The sequence below is a fragment of the Coccinella septempunctata genome, chromosome 6, assembly GCF_907165205.1.
Source record: "Coccinella septempunctata chromosome 6, icCocSept1.1, whole genome shotgun sequence".
Lineage (NCBI taxonomy): Eukaryota > Metazoa > Arthropoda > Insecta > Coleoptera > Coccinellidae > Coccinella > Coccinella septempunctata.
In genome coordinates, this window is record NC_058194.1 from 23,851,035 (window position 1) to 23,877,917 (window position 26,883).

The window sequence follows — 26,883 nt, forward strand, 5'->3', positions numbered from 1 at the left end:
ACAATGGTCTCGGTCTCATTTGACCTCATCAGAGCAACATAGCATTTTTCTCCGGACACCGTTTCATATTGGGTGGCGCTCTGGGTAAATGTATAGTACTCAGTAGCGCTTGCCAATATTGAATAAGGTTCCATCAATTCCAAACGTTCTCCATCGGAGAAAAATTCTATGTTGTTCTGATGGGGTCAAATGAGGCCGAAACCAAGGTCAGTATCTGCTTTTCTTCGATGGGGCGTACTCCATTTGGGGCCTTGACGATGGCAAATTGGCTAGTTCAATTCAGATCGTAACACTTGTTGATATTCATATCGGCGGGTGCTTTGCATCTGAATTTATCCTTATTATTGTATTCATTGCCTTTAGGCGTGATCATTCTATTAGTATTCTTAATATTTTCTCGTATACAGGTTGACAATTTAAAAAATTGCCAGGCCCCAGGCCAATTATGTCGCGACAAGGATGTTTTCAGAGAAAATGCCGGAACAGGAGCTTTTATAGAGAGCGATGCGTTTCACAAAAGTCGATGAACAACAAATTCAAACATTTGAATTTTTACCCCGGGTTTCATAAAGCTTGATCGGGGAATCAACGCTTGATTGACGAATACACGTCAATTTGTTTTCAATCGATAATTCAGTCATGATCATTCAGAATATCATTCTCTCATCAAATTATGATGTTCATACGTCCATTCAATTATTCTCAATTGCTACTTCTTCAATACAGGGTGACAATTTGAAAACTTGCCAGGCCAATTATGTCGCGACAAGGATGTTTTCAGAGAAAATGCCGGAATTTTTATACGAAGGGGGGCATATTTTGAGCAGAATTGTGAGCCGAAATCTTCCCAACTCTAGGTGTAGGGGCTATCACCCCTAAATTCTTAATGGGGAATAAGGGCTAACATTTACCTCAATTGAAAGATCACTTGTCCCTCTACTTGATACTATGCATGGTTTGCAAATGTTTATTGATTCCTTGAAGTAGTTACAGGAGGTGACAATTTGAAATCTTGCCAGGCCAATTATATCTCGACAAGGATGATTTCGAAGAAAAAGCCGGAACAGGTCGCAATGTTTAAAGGGAGGGGGACATATTTTGAGCAAAATCTTAAGCCGAAATCTCTTCAAACCTAGGTAGAGGGGTTATCAACCCTAAATTCTTCATAGGGAATAGAGGGTGACCTAAACCTCAATTGGAAGACAATATGTCCCTCTACATAATACTATTGTCTTTCAATTGAGGTATAGCTCACCCTCTATTTCCTATTAAGAATTTAGGGGTGACAACCTATACACCTAAGATTGAGGAGATTTCGGCATACAATTCTGCTCAAAATATGCCCCCCTACGAATAGAAATTGACCTGTTCCGGCATTTTCTCTGAAATTATCCTTGTTATGACATAATTGGACTGGCAAGTTTTCAAATTGTCAGCCTGTATAATGCACGCCGTATTCGAGTAACTTGATGTTCAAAAATTAAAAAATACATATCTGTGAAATTTGAAAAATTGGGTACTATGGCTGAATACAACTATACACAGATGTGTGGTGTCACAGATTTAGCTTGTTATTCTGAAGGCAATTTTGTTTTTTCATGGATGGCACACCTCATTATGAAAACATAAATTGGCTATATATTTTCATCAGTGCCGAAGTGTTTTTTTGACCTCAAGAGTTTACTGATAAAATATTCGTACGAGTCAAAGACTCTCTCTGTAGTAGATACACATATTTGGTACTATACGCAGCAGGCCCGGATCTATGATTTTTTCTGACCGGGGCAAATATTCATGATGGCGCCCCCCCCCTCTTCTAAGGTTCGTAGGAAAAAAAATCTAATTGCATATTCGTCATCACTTTCAACCCGAGTTATTTTTTTCACTAGTTCGAGGTCGTATAGATTACGAATATGCAATTAGATTTTTCCTAAGATGAGTACTCATATTTTTTTCCCATTGTTCCATCAAAAGATATTTTTTCTCATTGTTCCATTAAAAGTTATTCTTTTCCCAAAATACTCCCAAAAATTGCATAAATAGAAAAAAATTGAAAAGTTTGTATTTACAAGAATGTCGTTTGCAACCCGCCATCGTCTATCGTTTTTACCCGCGCTTCATGAACGAAATTATTCCGAACAAAAATTTATTTTTGTAACTACATATATCGACCCGGATCATTTTACATATTAATTCAAGGTAGATCACGAATATGCAATTAGATTTTTGGAGGATCAGTATTTTGAGGAATAAATCACTTTTAGTGCAAAATTTCGGAAATATTGGTCAACTTTGAGGAGCTGTAGCAGCTAGAAAAAAGGCACTAGTCATATGCTGCTTTTTTGGTGATGAATTGGTTCTTTGCAAATATAAAAATCCTCACTTCATTCATCTATCTCGAACGGTTCAGATTTTATGAATTTTTCCGCGAAGGTCCAAAATTTCCGATTTTCCATCGACCATAACTTGAAAAGCAATTTTTTTTTAAATATCTGTTTGCATATTCGTGTTCTACGCCCTCGAATTAGTGTACAGAATGAATTCGGTTTTGATCGGAGACCAAAAATATTCTTCAGAAAACCGCCCACTTTGTATATATTGTGAAAACATTTAAAAAAAACTCAATTTCGTGAAACTTTTGTGAAAAACATTTTTTTGTACCTCTCTTAGTAACAAAGTTAAAGGGGGGCTCAAATTATGGTGAAAAACTCGGTATATCTATGGAAAATTTGAAAAAATTTCGATCTTACCGATTTCCACCAAAATTGGTGTTTTTACTAAGGCATAGATTACGAATATGCAAACAGAATTATGCTGAAAGGATTAGTTTTTATGTTATGGTCTATAGAAAATCGGAAATTTTGGGCCTTAGTTCCAGATGAGAAGGCGATGAGTCGGCAATTCCCCAGGCAAAAAAATTACTGCTTGCGACGCAGTGTAAACATATCAGATCTTTCAACCTATTTCACCCAAGTGTGGCGGTCATTCGTAGATGACTGAATAATATGCAGTTAATTGATCTCTCATTGATTTTAAATATTTTAGGCATAGTGATGGTTTATCATGTTTCCATTCTACAGTTTCCATTTTAGCACTATGAAATTAATTTTTTCCGAGAAAATCAAAAGTAAAAAAATTTCAACCTCTGGTTGATTTTGGCGCCCCCTTAGGCTGGCGCCCGGGGCAAGCGCCCCGCTTGCCCCCCCCCTAGATCCGGGCCTGATACGCAGTAACATAAATTTATTGCTAGCTTTTACGCATTATCAACCACGCCTCTTTATCGCTCTGTATGAAGGGAGTTCTCAAAAGGTCTAAAATTTGCCAGAGGCAACAGGAGCGTACTTAAAGTCGTTCATAATAATAATAAAGTGTGAAAGAGGGCTTGGTTGAACCAAACAACATATAATTCAGCAAAGGAGAATAACCAAATCCAAAAGCACCCTTTGAAGAATCAGAAAATGAAATAAAGATACAATCTATTAACGTTAAAAAACACTGAAAATAAAGAAGAAGATTATTTATTATTGTGATTGATGCATGAATGCAACTCAAGGAAATAATATTTCAGAATTGGTTTATCTACACCTAGGGGAGATTAGGAAAAGTTTTGACCCTCAACGAATAGGCCTTAAAAATCGATTAAATTGGGGATGAAGCTATTCAGAACTTGCATGTTCTTCCTTCAATATTTGATAATTTTGTTGAAAGATAATCGATTCCTACTTTCAACAACTGATGAAATTTACTTTTCTATCAGTGAAATTCCAACTATCCGAATTTTTTTATATCAGTACTGGTTGCGACGACCTTCTATCTAATCCAGCACATTCAGTAATCATCCCCACCTTCTCCCATACCCCCAGAACCAACCGTTGTTTATGTAATGGATCATCTCGGCGAGGGTAAATGACGAGCCTCGATTTTATTAATATTGATCAACTTCAATTAAAATCTTCGCGACTGGTGGGCCACACAGCTCGGGGGCTGCGGCAGTCCCGCTAAAAGGTATCGCCAAACAAGCTGATTAATAACTAACCACCCTTTGTTAAATTTGCAAACGTTCAATCTGCTGTTTGCATTTTATATTATTTTGCGAACTTTATAACACAGTACATCTGAAACAGATTAGGTTAGGCTCCATTTACGATGGAATGTTTTCTTTTATACTGTGAGTGTTACAAGACTATTGTTTCTCCGGTCATTTAAGTTTTTGTATGAAAGAAATTCCAATATACAGGGTGGTCCAGATCGTAACCAAGAAATTTTAACCACGTATTCTACATCAAAAATAAGCCCTACTTTGTCATATAAACATATGTCGAGAAATGATTCGTCTCCGAGATACGGGGTGTTAAAATTATAGAAAAAAATGTTTTTTATTAATAACTTTCACACTGCTTGAAATATTTTTATGAAATATCTAGGCATAATCGGAAAAAATGTTGAAGGAAAAAAGTTTTTCTTTTAACCTCAAAAATCTAATCTTAAAATATATGCACAAGTCAAAAGAAGCCACCTTGTATGATCTTCCAAACCAGGTGCCTACCGAATTATTCTCTCCAGAGTTGCCACTGGATTACTGAAAAATGTATAAACTTACCTTCTTCTGTGGGTTCTTGTTTGATAGGAATATGAGTTGTGTTCGACTGTGAGGTGGGGTAAGTCGTGGAGGTCACTTGCTCTCCATTTTTACCCAATGGGGAATGCGACCTGCAAAAATTGAAATATATTGGAGTCAATTCCTCCAATTGATTCAGATTTTAATGGAATCAACTCTATTTGGTTGCTACAACCAATGTGATTTTCGTTATTTTTTGTTTTCATCGAATGATGGTAATAAACAAAAGATTGATTGGATAATATAATTTATTTCGACAATATTCTCCATCTGTAAATAATCATCTAAGTTTGACAATATTATGACCTCCGCATAAGTCTTTGTACGTTTATTATATATTGTTCTTCCGAAACACTTTTGTCATTCAAATCTTCAATATACAATAATCTCCAAAGATTCGACCTTTTCTTTCAACGTTTCAGGAAATTTAAAAGTCATCAACAAGCGAGCAACGATGTAGAAAGCAACTAAGAACAAAGCGAAGAAATTCACAATAAAGAAGTTCACCAAACTCATCCCCATATCTAACCATGATCCTGTGTTCCTAACTCTCAGGATGATTTGAAATATCATAGTACTGAAGAAGATTTCTATAAGGAGGAAGCAAGTTTTCAACTTTATTCCAGTTTTCAGAATTATGTATCGAAATACGCAAGCAGTGAGAATTAGAGGAATCCACAATTTAACTACATATATTTGATATAAGAGCCATTCTTCTTTTTGGAGGTAGTTGCTCCATCTTATCCATGAAGGTAATGGATGACCCATGTACGATAAATTTATAATACCGATCAAACAGAAGAGATTTAGACCAATCACAACTAAGCATACTCTCATATATCGTAGATGTTTAGTATCACTAGTTGTGTTAGTTTCCACTATTGAGTAAGTGATAAGGAGCATTGAAAATAAAGTGAAAACCAAGGTATCTCGAGGAAAAGACGTAGTGATAAAGGACGGAACAACTCCTAGAAAAATTGTCAATATCCTCACCTCAGTAGTTTTCATTGAAAAAGGAATTAACGCAAAAGAAAATAAATTAATGAATACGATTAACGTAAAAGTGGTGTCAGTTATGGAAGGTTTGTATAAGCGGACAAGTAGAGCTAAGAAAGAGCAAATGGTTTGAGCTAATGTTATGGAGTATTGAAACGTAGTAAAATGGATGTCTTTCTTGATTATAATGATCTCGATGAAAGCATATAATGAAAAAAGATGCCACAAAATTCCACCAGTAGCAATCAACATAGTCACATCTTCCTCAGTGTCGTAAGAAGTAATGGATGGAAAATAGGAAATTATAGCACAAAAGATGGCCCAAGTATGTTTCCAGGTCTTGGCAGAATGAGAAATACCTTCAGGTAAGATATAGAGCACTGGAGACAGCAGAAGAAAAGTCCAAGAAAAATACTCCCGTTTACGAAAACCAAAAATAATCGAAATATAGATACAGCAAAACCAAACAATCGATACCTTAGAAGGACAGGCGTAACTTGTAGAGAAAAAGCTGAGAAATTTCTTGTAATTACTCATCAAGAGATAGAAGCAACCTAATGGAAACGAGTAATATAGAAAAAAGAATATATCTGAGAAAATGATGAGGCTGATAGAACTAACGTAGAAAACAAGAAGCAGTTGAAAGGTCCTTGTTTTGATGTATTCTATTTTCCCTTCAGAGAATTCCTCTTCCATCAAAGAGAATAAATATAGTATCCAAAACAATAATCCTAGCAATCCAGAGAATATAATGTTATATGTGTAGTAAAGTTGTGTGTAGTCCATTGCTTCTAAAACTATTTTCGATAAATCAACAATCTCGGAAACTTCCCCGTTTGTGCTGTTTGGATTGTGCAGTTCCATAAGCACATTACGGAATTCAGATACGTTCAAATATTGCTTTTTTATCAAGGTTTTCCTAGATAATGTACATTCTTTCTTCTCGTAGATATTGAAGATTTGATGGAGATTCTTCAGAACCACTTGATATTTTTGTTGATCGGAAATATCGAGATAATTCACCGGTACTATTCCTCTTGAATTTGTGGGAAAGTTTATGCCTAATAATACGGATATGAGGGGTGCTATATCGATATTTTTCAAATCTTTTCTGTTTATGTCTCTGTATACACCGGCTCCCCAACAAATGAATGGGGAAGTTATCTCTTCTGGTGTATCAGTTCCATGTCCACCTCCTATTCTCGCACCATGGTCTGATGTGACCATGTAAGTGGTTTCATTGTCTGGAAACATCTCTTGGAATCTTTCAGTTATGTTTTTGATACGAGCATCAACAACTGAAATTTCTTCAGAATATTTCCCATACTCATGATGAGCTACCCAGTCCACACGTGGTAGGAGTACAGCAAATATGTTTCCGGGTTTCGAGAAGTCTTCTTGGAAACTCTCATCATTCAAAATGGATCGGAATTTGTTGATACTCCATACGTCATCGTTCCACACTTGGCAGGTATCATTGTATGCATAAACCCGCACATTTTCGTTTTTGTATTTATTGAAGATGTATGCAACCGTTGGAGTAACAGCTATACACCAAGTGTTCGAGCTATGCTCGAAAACAGTGTCATATTTTACGGGGTAGTGACCCCAGGCATTCAAAATAGCCCTGGGATCTTCACGAAAACCCCCAATGACAGCAGTATGGCCAATTCTGGATTCCGTAGGTGCGTCACCGTAGGAAACACCCCAAGAACCGACTCCTCGTCTGATGGATGTCAGGAATGGAGCCAGGTACTCGTTTTCATCTAGAATCGCTTCCGCTCCAAGACCATCTACAATAATGAGCAGAATTCGCTTAGCTGGTGGATTCTTGGTCGTCCTGATCGATGGAAGATCACTTTCAATGATGCTTCTGAAGAAGGTGTTGAAGACAGCTATCAATAAGAAAACGTGGATGCAGCAAGATATGAGTATCAGTTTCAACATTTTCGAATGAAAACGTCACTTTGCTGTCAGTTTTTTTAATTATTCAGCGTGAACTACAGAATGTGATAAGTTCAATCATTTTTGGGAGAAAAGGAATCTGTGGATATTTTCGTGAATATATACACAGATAACAGAATCATATACATGTATATGAATATAATATTAGACAGACTTCTTCAATACTTAAAAGTATCGAAATAAATAACCTAAAATTTTTCTTTTTGGGGGCTCTGAGGCCCGTGGGGTGAATTTTAGGACCTAAATTGATATGGAGTTTTCTTCATAGTTTGACGTCTAGAATCACCCCCTGAAATATATGAAATTTTAATCCAGACTCCCTGTATATACCTCTGAATCTTTGAAAAGTTGTAGCTCTGGCAGGAAATATTTTCCGAAGAAAAGTCATAAGAACTTCACCCTATATCATTACATTATTGGAAGAGTGAAAATATGTAAACATACCAATGATCTTATATACCAAGTGTAATTTTTGATTTTAAGATAGATTCAAGCAAAATCTGAAACTCGGAGAAACTTCTTTTATCAAGTTTAAAAGATAACGACAAAATGTTATTGTAGAAACTATATAAGCTGCATAACGTCCAAGACTACGATATCCACTTTCAAAATTCCGTAGCCTACTGGATAACGAAGTTTTCTGAAGGCACGTTACATATTTATGATTATTGGCTCACAGAATACGTGACAGAGGGATTCCAAAATAAACAAGCTACACAGGTCTTTTTTTACTAGACGTCGCCAGAGCATTCGCAGAGTATGGCATGAAGGATTAATATGTTAGATGAAATGTGGATATTCGATCAAAATATGGAAGTTGATCAGGAATTATCTCAAAAATAGAAGATTTGACGTGAAAGTGGAAGGAGAATGCTATCAACAGGAGATATAGAAGCTGGAGTACCCCAAGGATCAGTTCTCGGGTCACTTCTGTACAACATATACATTCACGATATTCCGAAGAATTCAAGAACCATGCTAACGTTATATGCTGACGACACAGGTATAGCAACTCGACACCGCAACCCAGAAGTAATGGAACGAGTTCTACAAGAAACGATTGACGAAACAAATGACTGGTGCATAAAGTGGAAAATCAAGCTCAATGGACAAAAGAGCCAAGCAATATTACTTCAGAAGAGAAGACTGCGACCCAAAACGATTCTAGAAGTTGACGGCGAAGAAATCGATTGGAAAAATGAAGTCAAATATTTAGGAATAACGGTTGACAAAAGACTTACTTGGAAAAGTCATATCAAACAAGCAATCGACAAAACGAAAGCTTCCTCTGATAGGAAGAAGAAGCCAAATGTCGAAAGATACAAAATTGAATATTATTAAAGCCGTTGTTAGGCCTCAACTGACTTATGGATCAGTTGACAGGGGTTTCGCGGCTAAGAGCCATATCAAAAGAATTCAGATCATTGAAAACAAGCTGCTACGATATGCAATAGATGCACCTAGGGATAGATATTAATTTAAGCACCTAGGTTTGGCAGGAATAGACAGATTTATAGGGACCTAAAATGGGAAACCATTCATGAACAGAAAAGCCGAGAAATTATTCGAAACAGCGAAAAACCATCCGAATCAAGAACTCAGGAGACTAGTGGACTACGACCCAGAGGAAGACAAAAGGAGAATGCGAATTTACCGAAGGAAACCAAGAGATCAATTAAAAAGAGATTAAAATAAGAACAAAAACTTATTGAAAATCCAATAAAGTGTAATCCAATAGAGGATAAACACATAAATCCCAGCACGATAGTGTGCGAAAAGAAAACCGACTAAGAAATGAACGGTTTATAGGCAAATGCCCGGATTCAAGAAGCAGTTAAGGGTTTTTAGTGGGTCTCGAGCTCAGGAGAGTGAAAATCCCCACACTTCTTGTTCGTCTGACTTGCAGGTTTTCCCCCTGCTACACCAAAAAAAAACATATTTATGTCACTGGTCTCTTTTTTATAGAATATTCTAATTCTTGTTTTCCGCCAACTGTAGTTTCTTTGTAAGAACAAAGTACTCACCTGTTATAAACTGGACTTGGATAAGTACATCCTGTATGCTGATGGGAGTGGGGATATGTGCTATCAAATACTTCAGGGTTTTGTGTATTTGGATATGTCAATTGTTTGATGCCACAATGAAGCACTGTCATATTCCCAGACTTAGCATCTGCAAAAATGGTGGTTTTCAGCTTATGACTTCATTATTTTTGAGTAGTAACAAGCAAATTTTGCTAGTAGTGGCTAGCAATGAGAATTAATTCCATTTGAATTAGTAGTTTGAGAATGAACTAGCTCAACCCAGTTATTTTCCGAAAAAGCCAAAATTTTTTAACATGTGAATGTTGTCAAAAATTCATATAGCAAATTCTGTTATATAGATCTTAGAACATATGTTCTAAGATATAGATGCCCCCCCTCCCAAATATTTACTTCGATACTGCCAATATATGATGCAATTTAGAGCAAATTCAGTGAATTTCCGTACCTTTCTTCCTATATTTTCGATTCAAAAAGAAACACTTCAACTTAAGAGGCAACATTCGAACGGGTACCATCACATTAAATTGTCACACTGAATTTTATAAGCGGAAACGATGTGGCGAAGAGACAAATTATTTTCATTCATTATTAAATTTGGTCTATACACACGTTTAAGTACATCCGCAATCTACTCATTAGGAAAGCTCTTGCACAAGTTGCAGTTCATATCCTCTTTATAAGCCTTCCAGAAGAACAATGGATAATTTCGAAAATAGAATTTTTCAGAATTATTACTCGGAGTTATTTCATTTACAAAGGCTGGGTTTTCAAACACTTGCCATTGACAATACTGACATACTTATCTACGAAGTTATAAAGAGGCTGAAAAAAACGTTTAAAATGTTGCGAACTAGCCACTCCAATGATGTTTATAACTTCTTCCATGTCTTCTGGAAAATTATGAACATCTTTTCACAAAGAGTTGAAATTGAAATTTCTTCTGAAATAAAAAAAAGGTGGACTACACGAAATTTGAATGACATCTCATTTCGTCCTAATTAATTCAGTCGATTTTTCGTAGTCTATTTGAATTTTCTCAGCATCCCCATTTACTTCCTCAAAGGAAACCCGTAATGGAAAATATAAGCACTTGTTCGTTCCAAACAGCCTGTTAGACGATACTATTTGCGGTAGGCAGATAGGTAGTCAGAACTGACAATCGAGATGCTTGCTGTGTTCAGAGATCAAACTGTCATATGTTCTTTCTGAAAGCCTATAAAATCCATTTAGTTTTGTAATGTGTTCCCGAGTACAACGCAACGGGGTTCATCGTCTTTCTATCATCCCTGCGAGTGTTATGACGGCACAGAAGGGAGGCAAAGGCTTTGCTAATCACGCAACATTTTATACGCGCGGCCAGAAAATTTTTTCCATTTTCGGTGGAAGATTCGAAACTAAACCAAGGTTCAACAACGAATATGTTTTCTCCCCTGTTTCATATTTTTTAGTATTTTTTGTCATTTGTTGGGAAAAAAAGGTTTTTGAGCAATTGAAATATGGAACATACGCCTGCTTTGATCATCTTTACATTTTAGGTATTTTTGTATTGAATGTTACAATTTTATTTCGACAATTAATTCTATAGGGAATTCCAAAGAGTCGATATGCCTTTGTTTGTAATAAGAGTTTCCATGAAAAATCAATAAATATCTTAATCTGTTGAAAATATCTTCATCTTTATCATGGTAATGAGGAAGCTTAGTGAAGTTTTCATGATTTGATTCCTTTGAGCAAATTTTAGAATACGACCATCTTGTGAAGGTGTCAGTTTTCACTATTTTCCACGATGAAATGAACATTATTTAGTCAATGTTTAAGGACATATATTATGTCTTTAGCATGGTAATTGTTACGAAGAATCGAAGATTGAATAACTATCCTGTATATATCACCTCAAAATGTTATTTGAGTCGTCGAAAAAAGGATTTATTTGACGAAAATCTCAAAATCCACTTCGAAAATCACAATGATGCTACTAACGATCTAGTTCGAACTGTCATCACCATGTCGCTGTAATCTACGTTTGAATTCCCTATAAGTATAAAAAAATACTAATGCAAAAGTCATGTATGTTAAAAAATTTTTGGTTTCTTCACTTTACTCGTTCACTGACTCTCTACCCGATGTATTGCAAAAATTCCACAGGGCTCAATCAACTACGCAAGTAACCTAAATTTTTTTTTTCTTGTCTTGAATGTTTTTTAGAAACTCACCGTTTGATTGATATGGCTGCGGATATTCAGTAGCTGGAACATACTGCTCACCATCATCTGTTTCGCAACTGTTTCCTGTAAAATTAGTTATAAGAGGAGCTTCCATGACTGATCTCTTATCAGACAATATTATTTTTATATTTTCCTTAGGTCATTCGTAAAAAGAGCAAAAATTATTGCTGAAACGCTACTAGGCCACTACGGAGTGCTGACATAAATTATCACACGGATAATTAACAAAGCAGCAAATGAAGTGGGATACCTAAAAAAATTGCATAAGTTTGACAAGCTATAACTTCAATACAACTTCGATGATGTTGGATTTATACTCACAGGTGCAAAGCCTATATGCCACTGGCACAGAGTAATTCAATATCTTTTCGACATACAGGGTAATATAAGACAACCAAAGAATTTTGGAATAGTAGATGGCCTTACAGAGTTTTTTTATGATCTTATGCTCACATACCTACCTCATATGACGACACTGCTTTTGATCAATTTCCTTACAAAGTATTCCTGGATGCAGTTTACACTTATTCCCAATTATTGTTGTAAAACAGACGAATTTCTCGGGAATAACGAAATTTCATAAAGTGTCGTTATTTTTACAGCAACGCTATGTATGGAAAAATGACGAAAAAGTTCTGAGGTAATGACCAAACAATCCATCCAACATAAAGAAAAACTTCGTAAGGCCATCATTGTTAATGAATTCTCAGTCGAAAAGATGTGAATTTTTCGTTCCCTTATATTCTCACCCTGTGCAATTGGCGAAGAAAAGTCGAAGTTATAGCTAGAATTTCAAGAAAAAGCGCTGATGTCATAAAGTGGCGATATTTCCACAGCAACGCATTGTATCCGAAAAGTGGCAAACGTCCCGAGGTGTTGAGCTGAACAATAAAAAAAAACTTCATAAAGAGTTCTACTATTCCAATATTCTTCGTCAAAAAACGAACATTTTTGGCTGCATTACATTCAAACCTGTACAAGGAGAAGAGAGTGAAAAAAAATTAATCGTGGCGAAGTTATACCTAGACAAACTTAGACAATTTTACAGCTGTCCCACTTAATTTGTTGCTTAGTTTAGATACCAAAAAAGTACTTGGCAGCCATAAATCAAATACAGAGTGTTTGGGTATGCTATTCTTTGCGAAGAATCTTAAAAACCACCAGCAGTTTTACGAAACTTTTTTTATCACATTTTCGAAAGATTCTTCCTAAATTTTCATTCTTAGGTCCTAGCTGATGTATGAAACCACCATTAGAATAGGGGGCGCCACTTAAGAAATCTATGAAGCTTGTGATCAATGTACTAAAAACAGAAATTCTGATGGCTTTTTATTTTTTTCTATTCTGAGAATACACATATCAATATAAATTAACCCGATCGATTACCCTTTAAAATTAATATCATTATATGCACTTTCAATACGTTTTTAACTCGATGAATAATCGAATGACATATTTGGATGGAAATCAAATTGACGTGATTCGAAATCGAGTGCAATATTGCCACGAGCTGGCAGAGCATCAGGGCAATCCACCTGTTGGCTTATCAAATATTCAACAATAGTATACGATGGACGAGCAAAATTCCCAAGAGAACCGTTTGCACCGAGTTGTTATGAGGGAGATTAGACTAATGTACCCTAATATGAACTCCATGAAATATAAATTGCACATTCCATTATTCAAGGGGATCATTAGAACCCAACAGATTGACGAGCGAAAGGTGAATGTTAGCGAGTGGATGGTGGGAAAATCATGGAAATATTGCGATGCATTACGTTCTTCATTCCTTCTGCTACCTGTTAATTTTTTTTTCAAATAATGTAGTATCAAGAAACCAAACAAATTTTTTTCGAATAGTAAAGGAGAATATCTTATATCTTACTAATCAGCTAATTATTTAATTTATTCTGTGTACGGGGAGTAAATGAATAGTTGCGAAAAAATTCGAGGGGTGTGTGTCTTTCATATGAATTTTTTCTTTGAGCAGCCTCTGCTTGAAAAAAGTTGTGGTGTTCCCCGATAATGTCAGCATGATATCCGCCTACTGGGTAAATTTAAGTTCGATCATAATTCCAGCCCATACGATTCATGCTACTAGTTGATAATTTTTTTTCAAAAACTGTAACTTTTAGCAAGAAATTACAAGATATCTCATTTGTTCAAAATGAATCTATCAAAAATTAATTTTTCGATTTTTCAATAACATAATATGGATAAGGAAAAAAGGTTCTTGGAAAAAATTGGCTTTTGCCTACCCTTTGAAATTATTTTCTGATTACTTTCTCTCTTCCATAACTGCCTAGACTTAAAATTTCCTCGGAAGGTTATCCCATGTTTCTTCAACTGCCTTTTAATCTGTTTCTCGAAATGTCTGGCCTTTAGTTTCTTTCAAATATGATACTTTTGCTAATATAGCGTGAAATTAAGCACAAATTTCATATCTTCGATAGATTGTAGACAAATTTTAGAGGAGATCAATTTTTATTTTAAATCAGGAAACTTCTCATGAATAAGTAAGTAGATTGTCAAGGGGGAACCCCTTTCTTTTCATGCCAGAAATGGATAGACCTTTTCTTGCTCATTGATGGGGTTGTTTTATTAAGCGTTCTTCATTATAGGGATTAGTGGATTAGATGGTTAAGTTTAATGAATTTTATTTTTTTTTATGTACTTTAAGGTCAATGACATACACTTTAGGATTGATCTATGTTTTCGAACTTTTATCGAATAGTATTTGATGAATTATCTTAAATACAAAATCACTATAACAAGAATAAATGAGAATGCTATTGAATATGTCATGTTTTCGATCATTTCAAAAACACCATTACATTATTCAGATAAAAATGGTTAACCAAATCATCCTCAGCAACAAAAGTTCTATTCATTACTGGAATAAAAAGGTAGGGTGACCATTTAAAACACTCCTCCACCTCTCGGAGAGGGTGCATGACGAACTTGCTCAATTTAAAATAAAAATTATTTGGTTTGAGCATTTTTCTACAAAAAAGTGAATACCAAAAATATGAATTTTGTGGGTCACCTTTTACTCACTCTCATATTACTCACATTAAACATTTTAAAATAAGTATTATGTATTGTATTTTATGCAAATCGTAACGTACCTTATTAACCAATACTTTTTTGGACTTCAACAAAAATTTACGATTTTGTTCTTGGTCTCAACTGAAGTACAATTTGAAAAAAATCAACTATGGCTCTATTAAGGCGTTTAATTGACTCTACCTCTGTTTCAAAATTACTAATATCAGTCAGTACTCGATGGCTGATGTAGGCACACTCCCCGGTAGCAAAGTTCATTATTGAAAACCGTCGGAGTTTCGACAACGTTAGCAACTGCGTATACTTGGGGGTGTTTGAGCAGAGGGCCGAAAGTTAAATATCTCGCATTTACTCCCTATTAATAATGAACGAGTTGGTGTATTACTTACCTTCTTGATGCCATGGCTCTCGCCAGTCCGTCGGGAATACTCCTGAAATTGCAGATGTATTTTATTCTCCTGTAACTCGCTCACTCAACATGGGAAAATAAGGTCTCGTCATTTTGTGAGCGATCCAAAAGAACAGAATGGCATTGTTAGATATTCCTCCATTCCTTGATGTTTTTTTGACTACGAAACTATAGCTCGACAGAATTATTTCTTGTTCAACAAGTTTTCTTGAGATAATAACTGTGACCCCCCTATTTATGAGAAAACTTTAACAAAATATTTTCTTTTTTTGGCTTAGACACAACGATGATTGATGTTAATTCATAAGAAGTTTTGTCTTTTTGTTCAGATTATCAATAATTTGCATCCCTCAGAATTGTCATATGAACAGTATATTGCAGGAACAACATGAATAAAAAGTTAATTAAAAGACCTAAGGAAACAAATTGCTGCTAATAACAAATTACTGTCCAAATATGAGAAAAAATACTTGAGCAATAAGCAAAAAAATTAATAAACCCAAAAAAACAAGTTAGTTCTCACGAAAAATAAATAATTACAGAACATCATATAATACCAGTACTACTTTGCAGAAAAAATATTGAAAATAGTGAATGACAAGAATAAAAAAAAATTTCTATAGGCGAAGCGAAGCTTGCTGTTGCCAGAACACAAAACAAGGCGAAGGTTCAAAACAAAAATCAAAGAAAACCATCGATGTTCATTGGTATTGCAATTCCAAAAATTGTTAGTCTTAGCCCCTACTTCCATAGTGTTCATAGACGTAGTATGTAGTATGGCCTTTTCTAGTTTGCATCTGAAGAATCTAATAAATTCGATAGATGTAGAAGTTTACCGTTGTTCATAATTATTTTTTTGGTTAACCATCCTCACCTGTTGTGTTGAAACATTTGTAATGATCTGGATGCAGTTGATATGGGGACGATGAAATGGAAGCTCCAAATAGACAACCCTGAAAAAAAAATCTAATTGTCAACATGCAACAAGAGGTCACACAACAGTGTTACGGTTATTTTGAATAACACTCATAAAAAAAAATTTTTTTTCGCGGAATATTTATCTTCGGTAAGTAATTTTTCTTGGTAATTGTACCTTTAACTTTCACGCACTAGAAGCTACGTTAAAGTAGAAAATAAAAAATCTTTCCTCCCAAGACCTATTGTTGTGTGTTAACACAAAAGCTGTTTTTTTTTAGTTCAAACAATATTTTCGGTGTCGATTCCAAATTAAAATGTTTCCTCTTAAATCTATGACCTTTTTTCTGCAGATCGATGAATATTTTCATCTATGAGTTTATTTTGTTTTCTCATTTATTTTAATATTCCGTTTGATTTAACACAGTTTGTGTCTGTGATTGTATTAAAAAAATGTTATAGATAAAACGATGCAAGTCTCAAAATAAAAGATATTCTACATTTCCCTCACGTGTCTTCCTTTTTCTTCTTGAAGATCTGGCAACCCTACTGATACGTGATTACTCAGATGGACTTTCCAGAATTCCCAAAGTTGAGGTGAAAGCTTGAATACATAGGGCGAAACAAAAGGCGAACAAAACACAACGGGTGTTTGTTCAACTCATCTAGCGGTCATTATAGTAATTGGCATTATAGGACCACAGTGCCTGTTAGCGACTACCCTATTGAAGACGTCCTGCTTTCATGTAGAGACTAACATACAGTATGTTCATCTATAATAGATCTAGATATAAAGGTTGATTTCAAACACTTCAATTCCAGAGAAAAACTAAGTCCATTCACTTTGATCAAATATAAAAAGAGAAAATTCAAAACGAATTCGAATTTTTAATATCTCTTGGTACCTGGATGGAGCGCAGTGTATTTTGGCATAGGCCAACATGATATAAAAGCTTTGTTGTTTGTTGAATGATTTTCGATATTTTTATGTTTTCTAATCCATAAAAGGAAAACCTATGGTCCTTAGTTGGCGCCCTAAACGCACAATTTTCAAGATTCTGGCAAAATTTAGTGGAAGAAATTGAAAAAGATGTAGTTCCATTATTACTGATACCTACCCACGGTATTACTGTGAAAATGTTCAAGGAAAACTTTTTATTTTTATTGTATCCTTTGCTACTCGTCGCCACCGACAAAGCCAACGCATTTACGCCTATCGAGTGAAAGGAGGGTGGTGTACTATTTCATTGTTTGATTTTCCCGAATGTCATCCCTCTGTTTGAACAAGTTTTCCAGACATTTAATTAGGTAATTGATCTTTCCATGAGTTAGGTGAGACTTTTATTGTTCAAAGGCCAAAGTAACTTTCAAACAAATTGGTTTCGAATTCACTTCGAGGTGTTCGTGAAAAATCAGGCTATTTTTAAGGTGATTGATGGAAATCGTGTAAGATATTTACCTTTTGTCAAACCGTTGGATTGGCGCTGTTATTTATTGCTGAGTTGACTTCTGAGGATGAGCAATCCATCAATTTTTATAATTTATAAGTCGATTTTCGACAGTCATCCAGGCGAAGTGTGATTGTTATCAGTGATCGTTTGGAATGAAGAAGATTTGCTGAACGAAATGAAAATTCAGAAGGGGAGTTATAAAAATGTTACACTCAAACGATTTTATAACAAGAAAAATGATTTTCACGACTCGTTCTCGAAAATACATTTACAAAAAGATAATATCCGAAATTTTGCCAAAAGTTTAGGTTATCATCCAAGTGAATTCGTCATGTAATGTGTAGATGTATCCATGTTATCAGTACAATATGAAAATGTCACTCTTTTTCGTCTATGACGAAAATTGTTGAATAAATTGATGCCAATAAAAACCTTATCAAAACATTTCTTTATGTAAAGACAAAATTGTCGCATTTTCTCCTAAAAATGTCTCGATTTATTCCAAAATCTTTCCTTATCCAAAATTAAATTTAATCATAAGACTAAAACCTAATCTGCTTCCGTGCAGAACTAAAATAAACATTTCACTCGTACAGAGAACCTTCATACTTCCTTCCTCCATTTCTTCTTGAGAGTTATAAAATCGTTTTCAAAGTAATAGAATGGATTTTCGTTTGAAAATTGCCCAATTTCCTCATTAGCGCTTCGCATTTACGTCGAGATTATTCGATTTTGATGTCGTTGCCACAAAATCAATCTGAAGTGTGTAGAAAAGGCATGTTTTTCTCTTAGTACCTTATGATTGAGTTTCTCGAATTTACCGAAGGGAGAAATTGTTCGATACCGCTTCAAGTATATCAATGAAATAAGCCAATATTGCTCCATTTTTATCAAAAAGAGATTTCATTACGTTTCATATACAGGGTGAGTCTTTGACTCGTACAAATATTTTAACAGTAGATTCGAGAGGTCAAAAGAAACACTTTTTTCCGAATCCGCTCGGTTTAAAAAATGCAGGCTGTTGAAAAACCATTAAAAAAATGTTATCTCACAAACGGTTTCACCGAATGAAATGAATTTGGGAATTTAGTTCTTCATTTATTTGATTAATCTTTTTCAAACACAGGGTGCCACCCACGTGTTCCAGTTTTCTCATTATGACCATTACGTACCATAAAAATACCAAAAATTCAAAGAACCCAACTCTTGAAACTAAGTTGGATGCTATTTAGTGATTATTTTGGAAAATAAAAGTATTCTTCGTATTTTCTTGTATAATGAGCCGTTTTCGAGTAATTTGATGTTCAAAAATTAAAGAGTATCTGGGAAATTCGAAAAATTGGGTACTTTGGAAATATAAAATGGCTATATCTTTTTATCAGGGCCAAACCGGGACAAATGGTATAAGAAAAAAGTGTTTCTTTTGACCTCAAGAATCTACTGTTAAAATATTTGTACGAGTCAGAAACTCACCCTGTATATAAAATAAAATCATGACTTTACTTCGAATATTGCCTTACCTTTGAAACTATTAATGAATTTTGCATACTTGTGTAAACGAAAATTGTTTCAATTTTCCTATGACATCCTAAAATCTGGGCCAGATTGATTTGAAAAATGAGATCTACAGTACAATTGAGTAGGTGGAGAACAAAACCTCACTTCTTCGCTTCTTCTGATTCCAGGGAAAACTTCCTGATTTATACTTTTTTTCTGATACTAAATAATAAGAGAGTTACCACACTTTGAAGGAATTAATTGAAAAGCTTAATTTCCTCCAAATGGTTTTCATGGTTTTGGGAGTGATTATACCACATATTCCATCCCTTATAAATACAGAGAAGTTTTTTATGGTGAGCAAGGGTTATTATACAGGGTAAAAACTATTTAGAGGCTGACTATAGGATTATCGAAAACTGTTAAAAATAAAGTGTGGCTTAAATAACAAAAAGTAGTACACCAGTATAATCGCTATATAGGATTATGACTACACACCGAATTTCGTGTAGTTATCTCCAAAAACAAATGAGTTATGAAGGAAAAACGATAATCTTGATTTTCAGTTTTTTCGAGATATCTCAGCAACCATCAGAGATATTTGGGAACTGTTTACACCCACCTACTCATCCTTGAATAACGCAACTTTTTCATAATTTAAGCTACCCTGTATTTCTAACGATATCTCTGTAGTCCCCCTCTAAATTGTTCTAACCGTGTATAACTACGTTATATTTTTTATTAGGTAATTATCAAATATTTGAATTAATTATTTTGAAAATTGTTATCTTAGAACTAGAAACAGGATTATACATACCATTCCGACTAATATGAGTTGTCAGTGAAAATCATATTATAATTCTATTATTAGTTCAATTATAGATTTTCATTAACTATAAGCCACATCAATTCGATATTGTTATCTTAGACTTTCCTCTGTAAAAAAGATGCTCTTGATATAAGAATTCGACATCAGATATAACCGTTTTCGATTTATTCAAACTCAAAATGGAAACATGACGTAATAACCCTTACTTACCACCCAAAACTACAATATATTCATAAGGGATGAATGAATCATCCTAATGAATACTGAAATTTTTTTGTATCCCTAACCAATTTTGAGAAAATCACTGCAGAACGAAACTCTGCTGTTATCATAATAAAAAACGGAAGGTATAAATGCCTTCTTCATTTTGTTTTCAATAATTTCAATTCATAATTGAAGAAACGTATTTAAATTTTGATTTTTTTCACGGTTTTACACGAAAGATGATGGAATTTCCCCTTCTACGATGCAGCTCTCCATCCTTAAAAGATTTAAATTTTTAACACACTGTACTGTAGCTCCGTAACTAAGCGTTGGCGGACCTATATTTAAAAGAACTTTTAACCTGAAAATTACCCAGTGAATATGCCACTTAAATTTCATATTGAATTTGGAAACACACTGTATATTTCGAGATAATGTATCAGCGTCATCTCTCGGAGATATATTTTTTAATGTTTTATTTTCAACTTTTCACTGTCGATCAGAATTTAAAAAGGTTCATTACGTTTTGTGAGACATAACCCTGAAGTGATGTTCAAGAGTTCAAGAAGGGTTGTTGGAAATAAACTTACCAATCTTCCCAGTTCGCTCACAACCGTTGGAACTTCTTGGTCTTGAGGATTCATATTCTAGGAAACGAAACCTCTCATCTCAGAATGTCCGGGCGGAAAAATTCCTGGCACAATCTTCCTGATTCTGGCGTCGGGAAAAATTAGCACAAGTTACCTCCGAAGACGGTGGAAGGAAATGTGGTGAATCTGAAAAGTCACGAGCACGCCACCGACGGGGGAGGGAATTAAAGACACGCCTGATGTTGATGTTTACCGCCCCCACGGTTGGCGGCTCACGTGAATACCTACAGGGTTTGTATCATTACTGCACATGATTCCTTAATTCGATTCCTAATAAGCATTTTCCTGGTTTGGATGGTGGTGGATTCCTGAAGAAGACTTGCAGTATGTGTTTTGTCCTATTTCTGAAAAGGACATCTTTCAGGATAAGCAAAAAACCCTTGGAGAAACTCATACCCTCCGAATAGGAAGATGATTTTGTTATTGCGTTCTGTGATGAACCTCTAGATAAGAGCATGAAGAAAACTCATATCCAAATAGATATTTTCAAATTCAAGAGAAGAATAAGAAAATCAATCCATTCTGTGTCTAGGCATTTTCCCGAAACACTTTTAGAGGGTAAGCCTTAAAATCGTGTGGAAATTCATAACTTTTCTCCCACATTTCAACTTTAATGGTCTGATTTAAAAATTCTATAAGAAATGTATGCACCAATTTATTACTCTTTCAAACTGAAGAAATAATTATTTAACATTCAAATGACAATAGGAAAATATATTCACCTTCAAAAAAGCATTGTTTGCTATTAAAATGTGATCAACTTGGTCACTCTCATACACACTGACATACCTGCAGAAAATGCAGGGTGATAAACTCAATAGACTCAATAAAAAACCAATTTGATAAAACCAGCCCTCATAAATCACCATCTGCAAAAACCAAAGATCAAGATCCTCCTGCAAATTTGAAACAAGAATAATAAGTGCGTGGAAAAAATACCATCATGAAATTTTTCTTTTCAGGAACAAGAAAAAAATTTTAAACCTCTTGCAAATTATTCTTCACGCTAGGCAGTAATGGGATAAGATCTAATGGAATCAACGTACATATTTGTTGAGATTTGCAAGAGTTATATCGTTATTTCATCAGATGAACTATTTATTGTGTAGGTAGTATTCTTAAAAGTGTAAAAGGGTTCGGCCAGGTTAAAATAAGGAGGAAAGTAAACTAGACGAGAGGAACCACTCGGTATATTCTCCTATAGGTAATAGGAGAATTATACAGGGTGAGTTTTGACTAGTACAAATAATTTTACAGTAGATTCTTGGGGTGAAAAAACACTTTTTTCCTTCACGAGTTTTTCCGAATCGGCTCGGTTTACAAGATGAAGACTGTTGAAAAACCATAAAAAACTGCTATTATTAGTTCTCACAAACGGTTTTTTGGTTTTATCGAATGGGATGAATTTCGGAATATAGTTTTTCATTTATTTGATGAATCTTTTTCAAACACAAGATATTCCAGTTTTCCATTACGACCATTATACGTACCATAAAAATGCCAAAAATTCAAAGAACCCTACTCTTGAAACTAAGTTGGCCGCTATTTAGTGATTATTTTGATAAATAAAACTATTCTTCGTATTTTCTTATATAATGAACCATTTTCGAGTAATTTGATGTTCAAAAATTAAAAAGTATCTATGAAATTCGAAAAATTGGGTACTTTGGCCGAATGCAACTCAAAACAACAAGAGATTCACAGATGTGTAATGTCATAGTTTTAGCTTGTTATTCTGAAGGTATTTTTGTTTCTCCAGGGGTGGCATAGCTCATTATGAAAACTTAATATGGCTATATCTTTGTATCAGGTCCGATGCGGAAAAAATGGTATTAAAAAAGTATTTCTTTCGACTTCAAGAATCTACTTTTAAAATATTTGTACGAGTCAAAGACTCACCCTGTATATAAAAATGAAAATATACATATATTTTCTTCGTGAAGACGTTTTGGAAGTACCAAAAGATTGATATTCACTTGACGTTGCTCTGCGTGCCTACTCAAGGTCTATTGTGCCCCAATTCAGAACTGGTATCTGCCACAGAAAGGTGTTCTGGACCAATGAAAGGAGCTTGTGCTTCTGTCCTGACAAGTGTATTGGCCTCTTCATTTCTTTTCATTCTCGAGTGACTGGGAAACCAGATTAAGCCTTGTTGTTCTTACCTAATTCGTTGAGTATTTTCGGCACTATCAGGATGTATCGCTATATATCATATTTGTGATTGTTTCTTTCTAGGTTTATTTCCGCACATCTAACGGTAGTGTGCTGTGCTGCTAACCCCGATACTCCAGCTCCAGTCCCTGCCGTGGTTTTAGAACCATCTCAGTACCATTTGAGCGTGTTCTTTTTGACAGCTGACATTGTGAGCTCCCTTCCCCAGTCTTCTTTTTTACTTATCATTAATGCTCTTCTCCTTCTTCTACGTGCGGCACCCCACCGGGCTGAACTGAAGCCTAGTGAACCATTGTTCATCCGGTTGTAGTTGGAGAGACTCAAACCCAGAGACACGCTGATAAAAATGTCACAAGTCGATAGAGAGGAGTCCCTCTCACCATAAGAATCGTGGGTGTTGTGTTTCCTAGGTTTGTCATCCTTAACTCTTCAAGGTTGCTGCAGATGAACAGAATGTGTTCAACCGTTTCATCAGTGCCCTGCACCAGCGGCACATGGTACATCTGGTTAGTCCTATTCAATTTAGTGTTTGTTAAACGGCCAATCATTGCTCCAGTCACTAGACTCAGTTGTCTGCTCTCAAGAGCCAGGAGTTTTTTGACCTTAGGCATAGAGAACGTTCTCCTAATGAGAAGGCTCGACTGCCTGAGACCACTTCCCGTGCTCCATTCAGAGGAAAATTTCCTGTCAAGCCATCTATTAAAGAAGTTCTTGACAGATGCATTGCCTAGGACCAACAAAAGTTGAGCAGGCTTCTGACTTAGAGCGAACATCAGATAACTTTCACAATTTTACCAGAGCCCAGCTCTCTCAATGCCTCCCTGCATTCCTCTACTAAGTGTGAGTTAACCCTTTCTTCAGACAAAGTAGGATCGATGCTAGTTTTCATTATAATCTCGTCAATGGGAAGGTTCGAAGGGATATATGGGTCAGAGATGACCAGGCTCTCTAATTCTAATTGCCTCATTGCCACTACATTCCCTGGATAGTCTAAGAATGGCCTCATGTGCTAATCTATCTATGACAAGATGGAAATCTGTGAGACCTGCATGATCTCAGTGCCCTAATTGGGAAGGTTCTCACAGCTTCAATGATACAAACACAGACTATAACCTTTATTCTACCGAAGGCTCTCCTCGTACTGTTCTGATTTGTCTTGGAAAATTATACTTTTGCTCCATTAGTCATGATCGTTCTCACAATCATGACATACATCCATCGCAGTATTTTTGGATTACATCCTCAAGTCCTACCAGACTTCTACACGCCATCATGGCCTTTTGTCTTTTGTTGCTTTGCTAACAGTAACCTCAATAAGCTTGTTCCTCATAAGCTTGCTATCTAGGCTTACCTATTCCTAGATATTTGACTTCAGCCTTCCACTCTAGGATGTCTCCATTTAGAGAAAGGGATCTCATAGCTGGAAGTTTCCTTTTCCTGGTAAATGGTTGATTGGTTGGTAATTCTGTGGCTTTCACTTGACGTTAGCTAGATAGCCAAAATTCATTCTTCTGAATATTTTGATATGGGAGATATCAATGAAGACAATTTTCCCCCAACTCACAAAGACATTAAATCGAATTTTTTTCCACACATCATACCAATAATCTGATTTCGCCAAAAATCAACTCACCCCCGTTTCCCGATATGCGATTTCGCCTTCTTGAATGATTGATAAACGACGATCCCCCCTTGGAGAGGGAAAGGTGAAAGGTGCACTCTGGAAGAGCAAATTTCGGGATTTGACGCTCGCCAGTGTTCTGGATAAGGTACCGGAAGTCCGATTGGCCCGCGGGGGGTCCGCCACCGCCAATGCCTGCTAACCACCACGCCTTCCGGTCGAAACGCTCCCGATGTTTATTTTGCATGTACTTCAATGTTGGGAAAGCGCAATCAATGGACGAATTTGATATGAGGAGATCATTTATTTAAATTAAGTCGGTCCGTGTGGATCGGACCGACTACTTGGAAATCCGTCTTTCCAGCCGGCTTAAAACGGTTGAGGTCGTAGTTAACAGATATTAATTGAAGTTGGCGGGATGAGTTGTTAATTTGATTTGAAAATCTCAAATGACGGAATTGATTCGCAAAAGCATGGATTCAAAAATAGAAATCGGCGGAGGGGAAGATTTTTCTCAATAATTATTTGTACAAAAACGAGAATAATATCCTGATTGCAGTTGTCTCCAATAATCTTAAAAAAAAGGTGAGGCGTAAGGAATAAGGGGTAAGAAATATCAAACTCAGGAAGTCATGGGGTATCTTGCTTTCGAAATTAAAATTCGACTGGTGCAAGGATTTTTCTTAACAATTCTTCGTAAAGGAAGTTAACACTTGTTGCGTTACTTTTTTGGCATGCTACATATGTCCCTTTATTTCCATCATAATCATAGGTTATGCTGGAGGGACATATATGGATCAGAAATAGGACATTCACATTTGTTACAGGTGGACGACGAAAAGTCCAAATTATTATACAGGTTGTTAACTAAAGATGCGGAAAAATGACACAAAACTGACATAAACAATTAACTGCCCTTTTATAACAATAATTCATATGAAGAAATCCTGATAATAGTACTTTTTAGAGTTTATATCATGTTTTAATCTTGAAAATAGAACGTCGATATTCAAAATTCCATGACAATATTCACACTTCACAATCACTTACATCGACCTCGGCGCAACCTTTCGGTCTTGCGACGACTTTTTAAGTGACCCCCATCTTTTTCGGAATTTTTCGATGGTCAAATTTCAAAACTCGTATCCCCAGAAAAGTCATCGTAGAGGTGAAACTGATACATATTCAGAAGCTGCATCCACATTATGCCGCTGTGTGCCAATTGGCAAGGCCGCTCGGCAAAGCTGCTGCGTATGTGGATGCACCGTCGGCTTATGCCACTATGCCATTGTGTGCCGCTGAAAAATCGCTGAACTGTCGGTCTCCATCAAAGGAAGCCAACGGAAATTTATAGTGAGGATGTGCCAACTGCTGGTCTCAGTGGCCTCAAGCGGCTTCAGTTGCAATTTAGACTGTACACCCATGTTAATGTGGATGCGTCTTCTGTCGTTGGTTTGGCCGATGAGATTTTGCCAATTGGCAAAGTCACTCGGCACACAGCGGCATAATGTGGATGCAGCTTGAAAGTGCAACTCCTCTAGTAACGAATTTCGAAATTTTATGGACCTTGGTGAAACCGTTCGGTCTTAACGAATTTTCAACTGACTCCATCTTTTTGGGAATTTATCGAAGGTCTAATAATAAATTTCTAAATTTCATCAACCTCGATGCAACACCGTTCGGCGTTGACGATTTTTTAACTGAACCCATATTTTTCGGAATGTTACGATGATAGGTACATATTCTGAAAGAGCAACTCTACTTGTAATAAATTTCGAAATTTTATCGATCTCAGAGTGACTCCAAGTTTTTAAGTTACCCTGAAGTTTCGACCAGCATATATCCCCCAAAAAAACATCGTCATTTAAGATAATTCTTGGAGGAATCCTATTGGATTCCTTATTTCGAGTTTAATCAACGGAACTTATGAAAACCATCCCTCTCGGAAATCGAAAATAATCGAGGTCGATAGGAAAGAATTGATGAATGCGATCGCTAGAGAAGCGGGAACCAGCAGAACTCAGCCCCCATTGGCCCTATTGATATTCCCAGTCAGTTGGGGAAGTTAACTAGCTCTTATAATCAATGAGAAGCTTTCTATATACCTATGCTTTCATTATTGATTTATATGTTGATTCGTCAAGGTTCATGAGATGGCGACTCTGTTGTCTGTTTCGGCAATTCTAAATTCAAAGTCTAGTCCCAATTTCATTGGGATTT

General features: G+C 35.7%; 2 protein-coding genes across 2 annotated transcripts in view; both read right to left on the reverse strand.

Annotated features, from left to right (window-relative positions):
* Positions 1–24,009, reverse strand: part of LOC123316003 (ETS translocation variant 1) — a 28,597-nt gene extending 4,588 nt beyond the window's left edge. The window contains exons 1-7 of the mRNA XM_044901913.1: positions 23,838–24,009; positions 23,423–23,769; positions 16,199–16,277; positions 15,305–15,346; positions 11,838–11,912; positions 9,604–9,751; positions 4,601–4,710 (exon numbers count right to left, since the gene is read on the reverse strand). Of these exons, the coding sequence (XP_044757848.1) occupies positions 4,601–4,710; positions 9,604–9,751; positions 11,838–11,912; positions 15,305–15,346; positions 16,199–16,277; positions 23,423–23,769; positions 23,838–24,009 (973 nt within the window). The remainder of the gene's footprint in view (positions 1–4,600; positions 4,711–9,603; positions 9,752–11,837; positions 11,913–15,304; positions 15,347–16,198; positions 16,278–23,422; positions 23,770–23,837) is intronic.
* LOC123315787 (GPI ethanolamine phosphate transferase 1-like) lies at positions 4,931–7,570 on the reverse strand. The gene has a single exon (XM_044901640.1). It carries the CDS (start codon positions 7,559–7,561, stop codon positions 4,991–4,993), a length of 2,571 nt encoding a protein of 856 aa, XP_044757575.1. The 5' UTR covers positions 7,562–7,570; the 3' UTR covers positions 4,931–4,990.
* Positions 24,010–26,883: the final 2,874 nt, after the last annotated feature.

Coding starts and splice junctions, on each gene's coding strand:
- LOC123315787 (XM_044901640.1), bottom strand. CDS start 7,561: ATGTTGAAACTGATACTCATATCTTGCTGCATCCACGTTTTCTTATTG.